The sequence below is a fragment of the Oncorhynchus mykiss genome, chromosome 1 (genome assembly GCF_013265735.2).
Source record: "Oncorhynchus mykiss isolate Arlee chromosome 1, USDA_OmykA_1.1, whole genome shotgun sequence".
Lineage (NCBI taxonomy): Eukaryota > Metazoa > Chordata > Actinopteri > Salmoniformes > Salmonidae > Oncorhynchus > Oncorhynchus mykiss.
In genome coordinates, this window is record NC_048565.1 from 49,009,739 (window position 1) to 49,024,190 (window position 14,452).

Here is a 14,452-nt window from a genome sequence, read left to right on the forward strand (position 1 = left end):
AGAGAGAGAACCAACGCCTGCATTTTTAGCTCTCCAGGACCAGGGTTAATGACTACTGTCTACTGTGTTCATATTGTGATTGTGAGTGGAGACAGCATTCAGTTCTTACCACAAAGGTGAATCCCTGTGTTTGGGACATCTCCTTGCCACTGTGGACCTTCACCACACTACTAGCCAGAGACGAGTTCACAGGAGACGCCGGAACACACACCAACCTACACACACAGAGACGTGTACACACACACACACACACAATTCAATAAAACTTGATTTATCCCGCAAGAGAGGCACAAGAACACCAACAACAAACATTGTGTGCTCACTCTTGTTGGGGTAAGCAAGCAGTTAACCTAATTTGATGATGACTTTACTACGCTGCAGAAAAGCACAAAGAGGCCATCTTTTGGGGGGTTCAATCTTCTACACAATGAGTTGACTATAAGAGTGGGGGGGGGGGGATGTTTGGTAACTTGGGCTTTTGAGTTAAACGCTGCTGTCTGGCATGGCCTCTTGGATTGGAAAGAGTGAAATTCTGTACGCAGCCATTCTCCCACCAATTTAACACTTAGGGAAGTCATGAGCAGAATGCAATGCAACGTGGGAATGCGGCCCGGCACTTGGAGTCCTCATTCTATGGCGCCGTTTCCTTAACCTTCTTCATTCAACTGTTTACCCTCACCCTTATCCCAACGCATGATTAAACAGTACACACACAAACACAACCCCCCCCCCCCCCCCACCCACTGACTCATCCACAAGGATGCATGCACTACCCCCCCCCCCCCCCCCCCCCCCTGCCTACACACACACCCCAATCCCAGTCCGTCCTCCCTCACCTGTTGCTGTTGCTCTCTCGTTTCAGTAGTTTGCAGGGTGCCCCGGCCACGTCCAGGCTGATGAGTGTGTGGTCAAACCTCTCCGTCTTGTTGAAGCCAAAGTTCCTCCCACACACCGTCACCTTGGTGCTCCCTCCCAGGGGGCCGTTGGCTGGGGAGATCTACACAAACACACAATAACAACCCAAAGACAACCTTCAAACATCCTTCAAACAACCTCCAAACAATCAGATAACAAAGGAAGCGAAAACCCTGTACTTCTAGTTCCAGGTGCTGGTTTTTAGCAGAGACAACTAGTATCCAAAAACAAGTGTAGAAACCACACACTGGAAATGACAAGCGACCAGACAGACAACCTTTAAACTATCCTTAGACAACCTTTAGACAACAATGGAGGAGTCGCTTACAAGCTCTCCAGTAAAAACACTGTGTAGTGTATCCAGGTTACTGGTGGGAGCTTTGTTTCCATACTTGCCAAAGGGGTATATGGCATATAGTATACTGCAAAATTAGCTACAGGTAACTGCCAAAATAATTTTAAAAAATTGAGTAAATGAGGGATACAAAGTATATTGAAAGTATGTGCTTCCACACAGGTGTGGTTCCTGAGTTAGTTAAGCAAGTAACATCCCATAATGCTTAGGGTCATGTCTAAAAACGCTACGTAGGCCATTCTTTTGGCTACCATGGCTATGCCCCCATAGGATGACAATGCGCCCATCCACAGGGTCACTGAATGGTTTGATTAGCATGAAAACGATGTAAACCTTATGCCAAGGCTGTCTCAGTCACCAGATCTCAACCAGATTGAACACTTAGAGATTCTGAAGCGGCGCCTCAAACAGCGTTTTCTACTACCATCAACAAAACACCAAATTATGGAATTTATTGTGGAAGAATGGTGTTGCATCCCTCCAATAGAGTTCCAGACACTTGTAGAGTCTGTGCCAATGTGTATTGAAGCTGTTCTGGCAGCTCGTGGTGGCCCAATGCCCTATTAAGACACTTTATGTTGGTGTTTCCTTTATTTTGGCAGTTACCTGTATGGCCTCAGATGACACTAGTCACTAGCAGCTTGTCTTTGTTTATGTAGACACTCTCAGTATGGAGTATTGCAATAAAGATCAAAACAACAACAATAGTCCCAGTGTTTTGGTCAGAGGGAGTGACATAGGGGGTGTTGTGAAATGTTGTGCTTGTGGACAACAAAGCTTTTTTTAAACTTGAACTGGCTAGCTACCGTGGTGATGACGGGAGGGCAGGAGTCCTGGGTCCAGAGGGACGCTGGGTGACACTGGGCTGCCCTGGTGCAGCGGCCGTCACACCAGCCACATCCCATAAAACCTGGCACCAGCAGGCAGGAACTACACATCCACTGTTGCTCACAGCCAGGACCAATCAGAGGGACCTTGGTGATCTGGGCGTACACACGACAGCCAATCAGAATACAGACTAAACAAAAACAAGTTTGTTTTGTACATAAGAATGCTGTGGGTTTAATTCCTGCATGGATCACATAACTATATGACACTTTGGATAAAAGCATCTGCTAAGCTAAAATACCATATAATAGTTTTAAAAAACTAAACAATAGAGAATAAGGTTATGAAGTGTCTGTCTTATATCTACGAGATAGAAGAAAGCTCAGGAAATATACATTTATTTGACAAATATTTAACCTCTTATTTTTGGTGGCACAAAACTACATCCAAAACAGAGAACATTGTGTTTGTGAGAGTCTACCCTTTCCACAGTAGGGTCATACTCGTTTCTAGGCTAAACCATACGGAAGCTACAGACATTTTCATAAGAATAACTATTTTCGGGATTTCAAGGTCTAACAAAAACCGCAGATGTGGAAGGCCCGACATAGGCGGATGTCCATGCTACTTATTATGTGACTTGTTAAGCAATGTTTTACTCCTGAACATATTTAGGCTTGCCATAACAAAGCGGTTGATACGTACTAATTCAAGACATTTCAGCTTTTCATTTTTTAAATTAATTTGTAAAAACAAAAAACAAAAAAAGAGAATTCCACTTTCATATTATGAGGTATTGTACTCAGGCCCAGTGACGAAAAAAATCTAAATTAAATCAATTTTTTTATTTCTCTGATCAATGTGGGCATACGGGGAAAACATTTATTTTCAACTGTTGGCTGAACTTGTCACGTCCTGACCATAAAGAGTACTTATTTTCTATGGTAGAGTGGGTCAGGGCATGACTGGGGGGGGGGGGGGGGGGTTATTATTTTTATGTGGGGTTCTAGGTTTGTTTTTCTATGTTGGTGTTTGTGTATGATTCCCAATTAGAGGCAGCTGGTAATCGTTGTCTCTAATTGGGGATCATATTGAAGTAGCTGTTTTTCTCACCTGTGTTTACGGGATATTGTTTTTGAGTTATTGCACGTTAGCATTCTCTGTAGTCGCGGGTTCGTTGTTAGTTTATTGTTTATTTGTGTTTGTCTTTGCTAAGTTTCACTTCTTTAATAAATATGTGGAACTCAACGCCTTGGTCAGTTTCTACGAACGAACGTGACAGAACTGTTGTAGGACATTGATTCAAACAATCTGTTGGCTCTGGTCAATGTTGACACTGTGGCTTAGTGCCAGGGGGCTGTTGTTTCCATCAAACCAGCAATGTAAAGAATGTCTGTTATGAATATAAAGTGTGTGTGTGTCGATACAGTGTGCGTGTGTCTTTGAGTGTGTGTGTGTGTGCGTGTGTTGTCTTTTGATACTCCCTCTCCTGTGTCTACTGACTACCCACCTTATTTCCTGTCACCAACAAGAGTGAGCCGTCCTGGCTGCGCTGGGGGGAGCCGTCGTGGCGCTGGGGGGACAGGAGAGCCACCTCGGGGGACACGGGGCGCGAGTCATCCAGGCGGAAGTCCACGTGGGGCGTGCTGCGTTTGGAACGGGAGACCACCACCTGGGGAAGACAGAGGCCAGGCCAGCTCAGTAAAACACAGAGTTCAACCATTTAATAATAATAATTTAAAAAACACCCCTGTCTACCGGAGATGCCACACATACCTCAGTTATTAATAAAGCAATGTAATAATGTAGAAAGGCACTGTGGGGTGTTGCACTTGGGCAGGCTGCCTAAGCGTTTCTTCAGGTTGCGTAAGTCCATACAGTGTAGAAATACCTTTGCGGGAGAAACTCTTTCAGTGTAAACTTAAACGGCTAAAGCCAAATACAAAGTATGTAGAAAAGATAATGGACCTATATATTTTTGAAGGTCCAACGCAGCAGTTTTTATCTCAGTATCAAATCATTTCTGGGTAACACTGAAGTACTGTGATTGTTGTCAGTTAAAATGGTAAAAAAAAAAAAAACCGTAGCTTCTTAGCAAAGAGCAATTTTGAAAGCAAGAATTTTGATAGGTCTGTCTGGGAGTGGTCTGAGTGGGGAGGGGGAAACTGAAAACTATCTGTTATTGGGAGAGGTTTGGAACTCTTTCTTATTGGTCAATTAACTAATTTACCACCTGGTGATGTCCCCAGGCTAAAACTCCATCCCGTCAAAACAGGCAGACATTTCAGGTGGTCTTTCACATTATTATTCCAACCTCATAGTGTGGAAATATATATTTTTTAAACACTGCAAAGTCTAGTTTTTGACTGCACTGGGCTTTTAAATAATATAATCTTTGATAACTAACAGGCACCAAAATAAAAGCTAGACAGTCAGGGAACATTGACAATTACCAAAACAATGAATTTAGCAGTATAGACTTTGTTATTATGTTTGAGCAAAATAACACAGCATTAGCCATTGCAAAATACATAGAGTTACTGGAAATTAGCTTTAAAAGTGGAAAAAATCTATCTCAGCTCCATGGGAGAATAAATAGAATCACAGGAAATGGGCTTTAAAAGGGCAACATTTTCTCTCGGCAGCACGGCAGAATGTGTAGATTTACAGGAAATTAGCTTTCAAACTGCAAACATTTCTCTCGGCTCCATGGTGAAATGAGTAAAAATGCAGGAAATTGGCTTAAAAATTCAAAAATGTCCCTACACCACCAAGATAACGGCCTCTAAAATGTTATCTGAAATTCAGCCAGGCTGCCAGGCCGACCGCGCCCCTACCACAGACCCTACCACGGCCCCTTCCAAGCCTTTTTGATCCAGAAAAAAAAATTGACACGAACTTGGGCATGGTGATTTCGTAGGACCTTTTAGTGCTGAGTCAATCTTCTGCTGTTTCTACTAATCGGATGCCGTACAAGACTGAAGGTTGCAACAGAATGGAATACGGTAACAAAGAGATAACGCCATGGAATCTGGTGGTGCAGACCAGGTCATCTAGTTGTGAGGGACTATTAACACAGTAACACTGAACGATGTTTCACGTCACATGCAAAGTGTGTGTTTTTTTCCCCATTGGCATTGTAGGGGCCCGGCGAGCCACTCCCACTACTGTGTGGAGGGTAATAATGATGCTATATTGAGAGTGAGATGACAGATTGGCAGATTAGAGCTTAACCACCATGGAGGTGGAGGGAGCTACAGGGAGACGGAGGGACAAAAGACATTGCCCGAAGGCAGAAAGAGCAGCAAGAGAGCATCTTGTACCTGGACATGTCGCGAGGTGTTTCAGAAGTCTTATTCACACACGCACACACACACACACACGTCAACGTAGGCACGCATTCATACACATACACACACGCCTGTACGCACACACACACACACACACATAAAAGCATTGCACGGACATACACACTCCTACACACAGATGCAGTGCAGCGCACACCAGGAGTAACCAGGTGGTTACGCTGCAATTATAGGCTTGGAGCTCCGAACCGGTTGGGTTGGGGTGAAACATAACAGTGGGCTGTAATAGAGTGTGGTTATGTCCTGGTTGACTTTAAATCATCCACTGTATCACCCACCCACCCCTCCTTCTATCCCCCTTATGTGCGTCTCTGCAAGGTGTGTACGTGCGTGTCAGCTGTGCTCACTTTAAATTACCATTGCATTTCAGTGAAGAGTATGAAGGGGGCTGCTACCCTCTTAGTCTTAAGTCATGTCAGGTAGTCAGACGTGGACACTAACGCCTGTTTTCAAGGTCCTTTGTTGACAAGGCACCTTGGAGCATTGATACACTGAAGCTGAAAACCAATGTCTTCTTTGTGAGAGACTTCAGCCAGTCAATGAATGGCATGTCTCCTTTCTCATAGGGAACACTCTTATTTCCTGCTCCGCTCTTCAGCTACAACCAAAGACTGAATGGCCTAGTCTCTTTCTCCAGAGGTAATAGTGGTCGGAATTACAGCTTATTGTATTAGACAGGGTTAGCCTATAAACACAGCCACTGTTCTATTTTCACAGTGATATTGAACCATAGGGAGAGATTTCCTGAGCCAGAATGGAGAGACCACGGGGACACAGCACAACACAGCACATCGTTCTCTTTCTTTCTCCTACCCTCTCTCTTTTGTTCTCTCCATTGGTGCTAAGAGCATTTTCCCCTGGGAACAAAGGCTAAACAGAATGAAAGGCAGTTGACAGAGGCCTTTCCTAGGATTCTAATAAGCTAGAAGCAATCGTTCAACCTTACAAGCTCTCTCCCTCCCTCTTTTTTCTACACTCGGCCCCATATTTCTCTCTCATGCTACAACTCTTCTATTCTACCAATCTCTCCATACCTTCACCTCGTCTCTTAAAGCCCCACCCCCCCACCCCATGAGGTCCACTGTATCCCTCTCTCAGGACAGCTGGTCTCCTGCTCTCTCCTTCCCAGACCCCCATCCCGAGACAATGAGGTTAGAAATTTCACCAACAACAAAAAAAAAAGAGTGAGAAAAAAATAACATGCCAACAGCTGCGGGGACTCGGTGGAGAGAGAGAGAGAGAGAGAGAAATGCTGTGCGAGGGAACGTGTCATCGAAGCTCAGGGCGCTTGCCATTAACGGGCAGTTCGGCTCATGACCCTGCTTCCGCGCAGCTGTCGTCGACTTTTTCGCCCGTTCCCATCGTTCCTCCGTGACTTTTTTTTCAACACAGTATTTCCTGAAAGTACTCATAAAACATCAGAGTTTGAGGCCAAACAGAGCTTCCTTTTACAGGGACATGCAAGACAGAGCAACCACTCCAAAGCTCTTATCCGTCAGCGTTCCCACTTCCACCTGACCTCACTCAACCTAGCCTGGTCCAAGATCGGTTATGCATTATGCATGCAAATGGGCAGGATGTTGGCTGATCTGGGACCAGGCTAGACTGAGCCATCTGCTGAGTAAATCCTGCCTCTCTAGGAGACAGTGAGACCGCTGCCGAGGGCCTAGACACACAAATGGGAAGCGGGAAAGTGAAATCCACCATTAGCTCTACTTGTCATTAATAGGCAAAACCAGACGTGGTTTGTTCGCTCAGATGGTACACACGGCGGAACGCGGCAGGAGGGTTTGTGGAAGCATGCCGAGGCAAGGTCAGGGGTCATGTGTTGAGCAAATAGGAAGGAAGCCACCCACCTCCCAGCTGTGGTGTTTCCTAACCTGGCCCTGTACTGGCTGCCACCTGTGTCTCGGCTCCTTGTGTTGCCAAAATGTCAGGTTTCACTGGTCACGTACCAACGTCCTGCCCCATTTACATGCACAATAATAAAGGGAGACTGTGCTGCCTGGCCACGGCACCAACAGACAGTTTTGCAGGTTTGAGCCTTCTGTATACACTCAGGAGCTCAATAGACTTTTTGTTTATGAATAAATCGATAATAATTCAAGGACCTTTTTGGACTATACGGACTCATTTATGCTGCTTCCTTTGCATTGAGTGAGTGTGTGATTTTCACACTCTCACTGCTCCCACTCTCGTAAGGCTGTTTAAGTAAAGTGTTACACTTCCCCTCTCGTTGCCAGTGCTCCCTCTTGCCCCCTGTCCCCCTACCTGTATGAGGCGTCCGTCTGCGGTGCCCAGGCTGGCCACGGTCTGCTCCTGTGCAGTCGCCACGGCAATGGAGGTGAGCAGGACGTTGCTGAACTGCCCGCTGAAGTAGTCTAGTCTGGCCATGGTACTGGTCACCTCCAGACGGTAGCCCTCCTCATGCTTCCCACAGCCAAACGAGTCGTCTGAGGAACTCTACATGGGGAGGAAAACACATGCTACATAAGATATGTGGATCACAGACGGTTGCATGAAATACGTCACGTACAGCCAGTGGTTTTTAACTAATTACATTCCGAGTGTCTCAACTGATGAGCCACAGTACTTCCCAAGACCCCCAACCTCCCCCCCACGCCCCTGTCAGATGAGGGTAAAAGGGAGGGATGGAGAGCAGGGCTCCCTAAGCCTCCTCATCTGCTCTTTCGTCGGACCCTGCTCGTAATGGAGAGCTGAGTTGTGGCTGGCACGGTGTGTGTGTGTGTGTGTGTGTGTGTGTGTGTGGCAGGAATTCATGGGAAACACATTGGGAATGCGTGCCGGTGCGGCTGCCATGACATTACACACGCTCACTGCTCTCTCTCTCTCTCTCTCTCTCCTTTTGCTTTTCTCCCTCCCTATTTGTCTCCCTCTCTCTATCTCGCCCAATAGGCATGCAAGAGTCTTCTCCATTAGTAATAGAGTAAAAGTCCACCCTGTAAGTGTGTTTGCGCCTGGCCTGTTTTCACTCGGCCACTCTCCAGAACCACTGTCTGGCAATGGCAACCCTGTGCAGTTTTTCACTTGGCCACCCTCCAGAACCACTGTCTGGCAATGGCAACCCTGTGCAGTTTTTCACTTGGCCACCCTACTCTCTGCTTTGAAAGTAACCTAAGTCGTCGTCATTAAACCATTAGAAGAGGTCACCAGTCTTTAAAGTGGAGAAAGCTTGGGGTAGGTTGAGGGGGGCTGGTGTGGTCAAGCTAGACAAGCTCTCAGGTCAAGGACCCCCCCCCCCCCCCCCCCCCCCCCAGTCGGTCATCAATAGTTAATGAAATCCGAGGCTGGCAGGCGGGGGCCGTGACTAAACAGGCGGGGCCAGCTACAGAGTTTAGGGTGCTAGCTACAGACTACAGAGGCAGAGGGTTACTGATTAAGAGATCCAGGCTGGGGCCCCTACCACTAACTCCACTTGGCCCGGCCTGGCAGCATCTACTGTTTCACTGTACGCTCCAAAGGGCCCAGACACAACACTCAGTAAGGAACACAACACTGGCCCAAAACCCATATGGAGAGAGAGAGAGAGAGAGAGAGAGAGAGAGAGAGAGAGAGAGAGAGAGAGAGAGAGAGAGAGAGAGAGAGAGAGAGAGAGAGAGAGAGAGAGAGAGAGAGAGAGAGAGAGAGAGAGAGAGAGAGAGAGAGAGAGAGAGAGAGAGAGAGAGAGAGAGAGAGAGAGAGAGAGAGAGAGAGAGAGAGAGAGAGAGAGAGAGAGAGAGAGAGAGAGAGAGAGAGAGAGAGAGTATACAATGATGCAGGTCAAGTGGGTCATTTATTTTCAAATGATCTTAAACCCAGTTGGAATTAGTATCAACTCACATACCACACTGACTGATGGTGCCTGTGAATCAGGGAGGGATAGCCAACTTATGAAGCACCCAAAGAGAGACTCTGTAAACGAAGTACTACGTGTGAGGACTATGTCAGGGTGACTTGCTTGCGATGCGTAACACTGAAATGTCTCGGGGTAAACCTCAAAGGCGTGCGTTGAAGCTGAGGAGAACAATGGGAGAGTAGTAAATCACGCAAGCAGATTTTCTCTAGCAGCCATTACAGAGTAGACCATTACAGGCGAGTTTAGCTCCAAGGTGAAAAGACAGTCCTGGCTGGTAGACAAACAAACAATAAAACAGCCTCAACGCTACGATATACCTGTATCTATCATAAGCCAAACCAGGTTGGACTGGCTACAACTAGCTCCAAGGCTATAGCAAGGGTAGGATAGATAGAGAGACAACTACAGAGGGAAATCCTCAAGGCTCAGGCTGGCCAACATCTCTGGCTGAACGCAATGCCAAAAGCCACAGCTGTACTGCAGAGGGCCAGCGGTGCTGAGCTGTCAGGCCGGAGTTGATTCACTCTACAAGAACCTCATCTTTCTTTCAGAAGAGGAGAATAATATCTGACGTCTGAGAAGGAGAGAGGACTGACTACCTAGAGTGAAAATAGATCAGGTGGGTAAGATATAGTGTGTGTGTGTGTGTGGGGGGGGACAGATGACGGATGGACCGTCTTTCATGTGTCTACAGTGTGTGTTTACTTTTGCCCGGAATCTCCAGGCCAACAACTTTGATCCATCATAACTCCCGCTGTCCGCACCTCTCACGTAAGTAAACCACATGAGATACAGTCCATGGGAAGTGGTCCAAAGTCTGGGACCTCTCTCTCTTACTACTCCCCGAGATTGAGATGTCATCAAGCCAGGATACTATGGAGATTACCACAGAACCGCTCCAAAAACAGGTCCAGGGGAGATTATTTTGATAGCAAACAAACAAGGTCCTATGGAGTGTTTGTAAAAGCAACGCTGAGCGGTAGGAGGGAGAGACGAAGAAAGAGAAAGGGTTCTGGAGCATTCCATGGAACTCTGGGAAGGTAACGCTGAGGATCAAGGGGACGTAACTGGACAGTGTACGGGTGTTTTGACAAGTCGTGTTTGAAGCCCCATTGCTATTATCCTAGAGACCTAGGGATTTTCTTTGGCACACAGTAAGACAGTCTTGAAGAATGGTCACGCTGTTGTCATGGCAAACGATTTCCTTAGCGAGGTTAACTACGTTCTCTACTCTCTCTCTCTAGCTCTCAATTTTTTTGGGGCTCCGATTTGAAATTGAAAGAGACGTTTTAAGGCAAAGGAAGGTGAACTCCCAACTGGTTTCGGGTCTCCAAACTTTCCCCAAGTTTTAGGAAGATGTTTTTGTCCAGTAAAACAGAAGCCGTGGGGATACGTGAGACACTGTACACCTTTTTCCCCCACACTTAACCACCGGCCATTGTCTGCAACACAACGGCCAGGCGATAGAGTTACTATGGCAGCAGGGTCTCAGTGTTTAACTGCTCCGCAGGGCCCGCTAGCAACCCATGTGTGTGTGTCTACATGAGTGTATATGTGTGTGTGAGGCCTGCCAGAGTCAAGAGAGGTGTGTAATCCGCATGCTGAGTACAGACAAGGTGCAGAGAGAGGTCTATTGTCCTTTTCATACTCCTACTCTGACCCTCGGGCCAGGCTCCCTTAGAGTAGACACACCAGTGGCTCTAGCGACACACAAAACCACTGGGCTGGGGCTGTGTTACTATTTATTATTTTATTTATAATTATTTTTTTTTTATCCCCTTTTTCGTCATATCCAATTGGTAGTTACAGTCTTGTCCCATCGCTGCAACTCCGGTAGGTACTCTGGAGAGGCAAAGGTCGAGAGCCGATCGTCTTCTGAAACACAACCCCGCCAAGCCGCACTGCTTCTTGACACAATTGCACACTTAACCCGGAAGCCAGCTGCACCAATGTGTCGGAGGAAACACTGTACACCTGTCGACCGTGTCAGCGTGCATGCGACATCCCGGCCGGCCAAACCCTCCCCTAACCCGGAAGACGCTGGGTCAATTGTGCGTCGCCTCATGGGTCTCCCTAACGTGGCCGGCTGCGACATAGCCCGGTATCGAACCAGGATCTGTAGTAATGCAGCAAGTACAGCGATGCAGAGCCTCAGACCGCTGCGCCACTCGGGAGGCCAGGGCTGTGTTACTATTAATAGTAGACATACACCTACACACTCACTTCACTCAGTCATAAAAATACACTGGGGGCTACTGCTTAGAGTAGGTAGAGACACACACACACACACACACACACTTTGTTATTGCTGATATCTTGAGTGGGCAGCAAAGCTCTCCACAAAGTCAGCTGGCCTTTTACTAGAATAACACAACTCTGCCCCCTGACAGCTTGCACTGACTGTTGTTTGTGTGTACTTATTAGGGAGCAAGTGTGGTTGGGGTGTAATGGGGTGTGTGTATATGTATATTTTGTAGAGTCTGGAAGGGGTGTTGATGGGTTGTGAGTAATTAGACATGTACGTATATGTGTGTTTGTGTGTGTGTAGAGGCCCCCACACAATATACATAGCTTGTGTGTATGGGTACGTGTGTGTGTGTGTGTGTGTGCGCGTGTGTGTGTCAGGGGAATTAGAGAAGCTGACAATAAGGTTGGATTAGACCCTGGCGCGCCGAGGGCAGCTGGTCTGGGGGCGATGCGTGCCCTCCGGATGCCAGGCAGAGTTAGGGGTTAGTGTGTGAGTGTGTGTGTATGGGTTAGGTATGGTGACCCAGGGTGGCATGGGTGCATTGAGCCCGGACAGAGAACAGCTTCGCACATCATATAAACAGACGCCAGAGGAACTCAGTCAGGCTGAATAATATTCATTTCTGTTTTGGAGTGTTAAACCCAACCCTCGTTGGGAACGAGCGTTTCAGTTCATTGAGGGAGAAAAGTACATGGTCTAAAAGCCTCTGTTGGTGAAAGGGCCCACTCTAAACTTCTCTCTAACCCTCTCTCCCTTTACCCCGCATTCCCATTGTTTTTTCCTCCCCTCTCGCTCCCTGTTCACACTCTTCTCCACCTGTCACCCTTCCCTTCTCTCTCTCCTATCATTCCACTCACTCACTCACTCACTCACCCTTCTCTCTTTCTCTCTCTTTCTCTTCCTCTCTCTATCTCTCTGTCACTGAGGCACAACTTGGTGTCCGTGGCTCATTTGAATAGTCAAATTATCTGTCAACGCAGACCGGGGGGCTGTGGGGGCCTTTGTGAATCCTGCCGGGGAACAATGCAGCTACCCTTGGGTACCACACTCTATATAGTCACACACACACACTGGCTGAATGAATGATGAGTGAATGATGACCCGGCACCTCCCTCTCTCTCTCTCTCCCTAAGCTGAAGAAGGCAGTTACTAATAATTTGCTCCTTAAGCTTGGTCTCGTATAGCAAGAGGAGTGCAGTGTGGAGCTGTAGAGAGTTTGGGCCAAAGATATTATTTGTGGTCGTACTGTGATGAACTTCTATCCTCAGAGCTCTTCTTCCAGCACGTAGCTACACTCCGTCATCGAAACAATGACTGATATCTGACGATGGGAGGGAAACAGGGAACATAATAGGACCTATAGAACATTCTTCACTAGCCCAAGACTTTCTCTTTTCTGTGACCGATAGTCCAGCCAGTCCATACAACATATTTACTGTTGCACGGCAGGCAGCCGCCAGCCTAGCATGTTAATTCAATTAGACCAAACAGACCAACGCAAATTGAGGATAATTTAGTGTTGGGGCAGCGCGGAGTTAGCGCCCATCATTTACCCCGCCCTGCATTATTAGCATTAGCGCTTATCCACTCGTATTCATGACCAACCACCGACAGACAGAAGGGGCATCGAGTGGGAATCCTTTCCACCATGAACCCACCCCACTGTCTCCTACTACATTTCAGTAATGGACTCTGGTGTAATGAAAAGGAACTGCCCAGAGCAGAGTGCACCGCAGAGGAGTTGTCAATGGCCAATGCTCCCTGATGAGTAATAAGGAAACATATCCAACTTGGAATGGGGAACATGCACGATTCCAAAGGAGCGTAACTGCTTTTCAAAGATCCAAGATCCAACCTGACATGCTTTAAAGCCCTTTCCTGCCAAACGAATTGAAACGGAATTCCTGGTTCTCAGTCAGTAGTAGTCTGGACTAATCAATTCCACCCGGGCCAGCGAGCAGCAAAACGTTTGGCAAGAGCCTTTTGTAGTGATGACTTCACGGTGAGTGAAGTTAAACGTCTGAAAACCTGCTCCTTCCTTCAGGCCATCCCGCTACCACTTGCATGGTGTGTTTAGGGCTCTCTCTCTCTGTGTGTGTGTGTGTGTGTGTGTGTGTGTGTCTGTCTGGTCTCTCTTGCTCTCTCTTTTTATTTTTTGGAGAGGCCAACGCGGAGCAAAGGGAGAAGGATTTTTCCAAACACTGAACCATTAAGACCTTAGCTAACTGTATATGAGACACGGTGTGGGAAACACAGAAGGACCCCAGCACCAGTAGCAATTCCAACAGTAGGGACTTTAAGATTAACCAGATAACCAAGGGTTGTAAACAGGGTCAGGAAACTATACACTGTATCTTGGCTCTAGGTCTGACAGCGTTGCTTATCAGTGTACATTGACGCAGGGCCTGGGGAGCACTGTGTGCATGCCTCATTTATGTATCTTAAAGGCCCAGTGGACTCAAAAACATGTTTTCCCACACTATGAGGTTGGAATAATACGTTGAAATTATAAAAAAGTATGATAATGCCCTTTTAGTGTAGGAGCTGTTTGAAAAGAACGCCTGAAATTTCAGGCTGTTTTGGTGGGATGGAGTCTTGGCCTTCCATGGTGACATCACCATGCAATACATTAGCTAATAGACCAATAAGAATGAGTTTGAAACCTCTCTGCTAATAACAGCTAATAAATGTTTTTTTTTTTTCTGCTCCCCACTCAGACCACTCCCAGACAGTCCTAACAAAATTCTTGCTTGAGAAATTGCTCTGAGCTAAGAGGCTATTTTTGTTTCTAATTTTACCATTTGAAATGAAAACAATCACAGTAAGGTACTTAATTGTTACCCAGAAATGATTTGATATTGAGATAAAAAAAAAAAAAACATCTG

The 14,452-nt window shown here is 46.7% G+C and overlaps 1 protein-coding gene across 1 annotated transcript in view; it reads right to left on the reverse strand.

Annotated features, from left to right (window-relative positions):
- The window catches only part of LOC110532382 (hepatocyte growth factor receptor), a 72,678-nt gene that overhangs the window by 38,159 nt on the left and 20,067 nt on the right, over window positions 1–14,452 (reverse strand). Inside the window, exons 3-7 of the mRNA XM_036979352.1 lie at window positions 7,735–7,926; window positions 3,609–3,770; window positions 2,077–2,253; window positions 837–997; window positions 110–215 (exon numbers count right to left, since the gene is read on the reverse strand). Of these exons, the coding sequence (XP_036835247.1) occupies window positions 110–215; window positions 837–997; window positions 2,077–2,253; window positions 3,609–3,770; window positions 7,735–7,926 (798 nt within the window). The remainder of the gene's footprint in view (window positions 1–109; window positions 216–836; window positions 998–2,076; window positions 2,254–3,608; window positions 3,771–7,734; window positions 7,927–14,452) is intronic.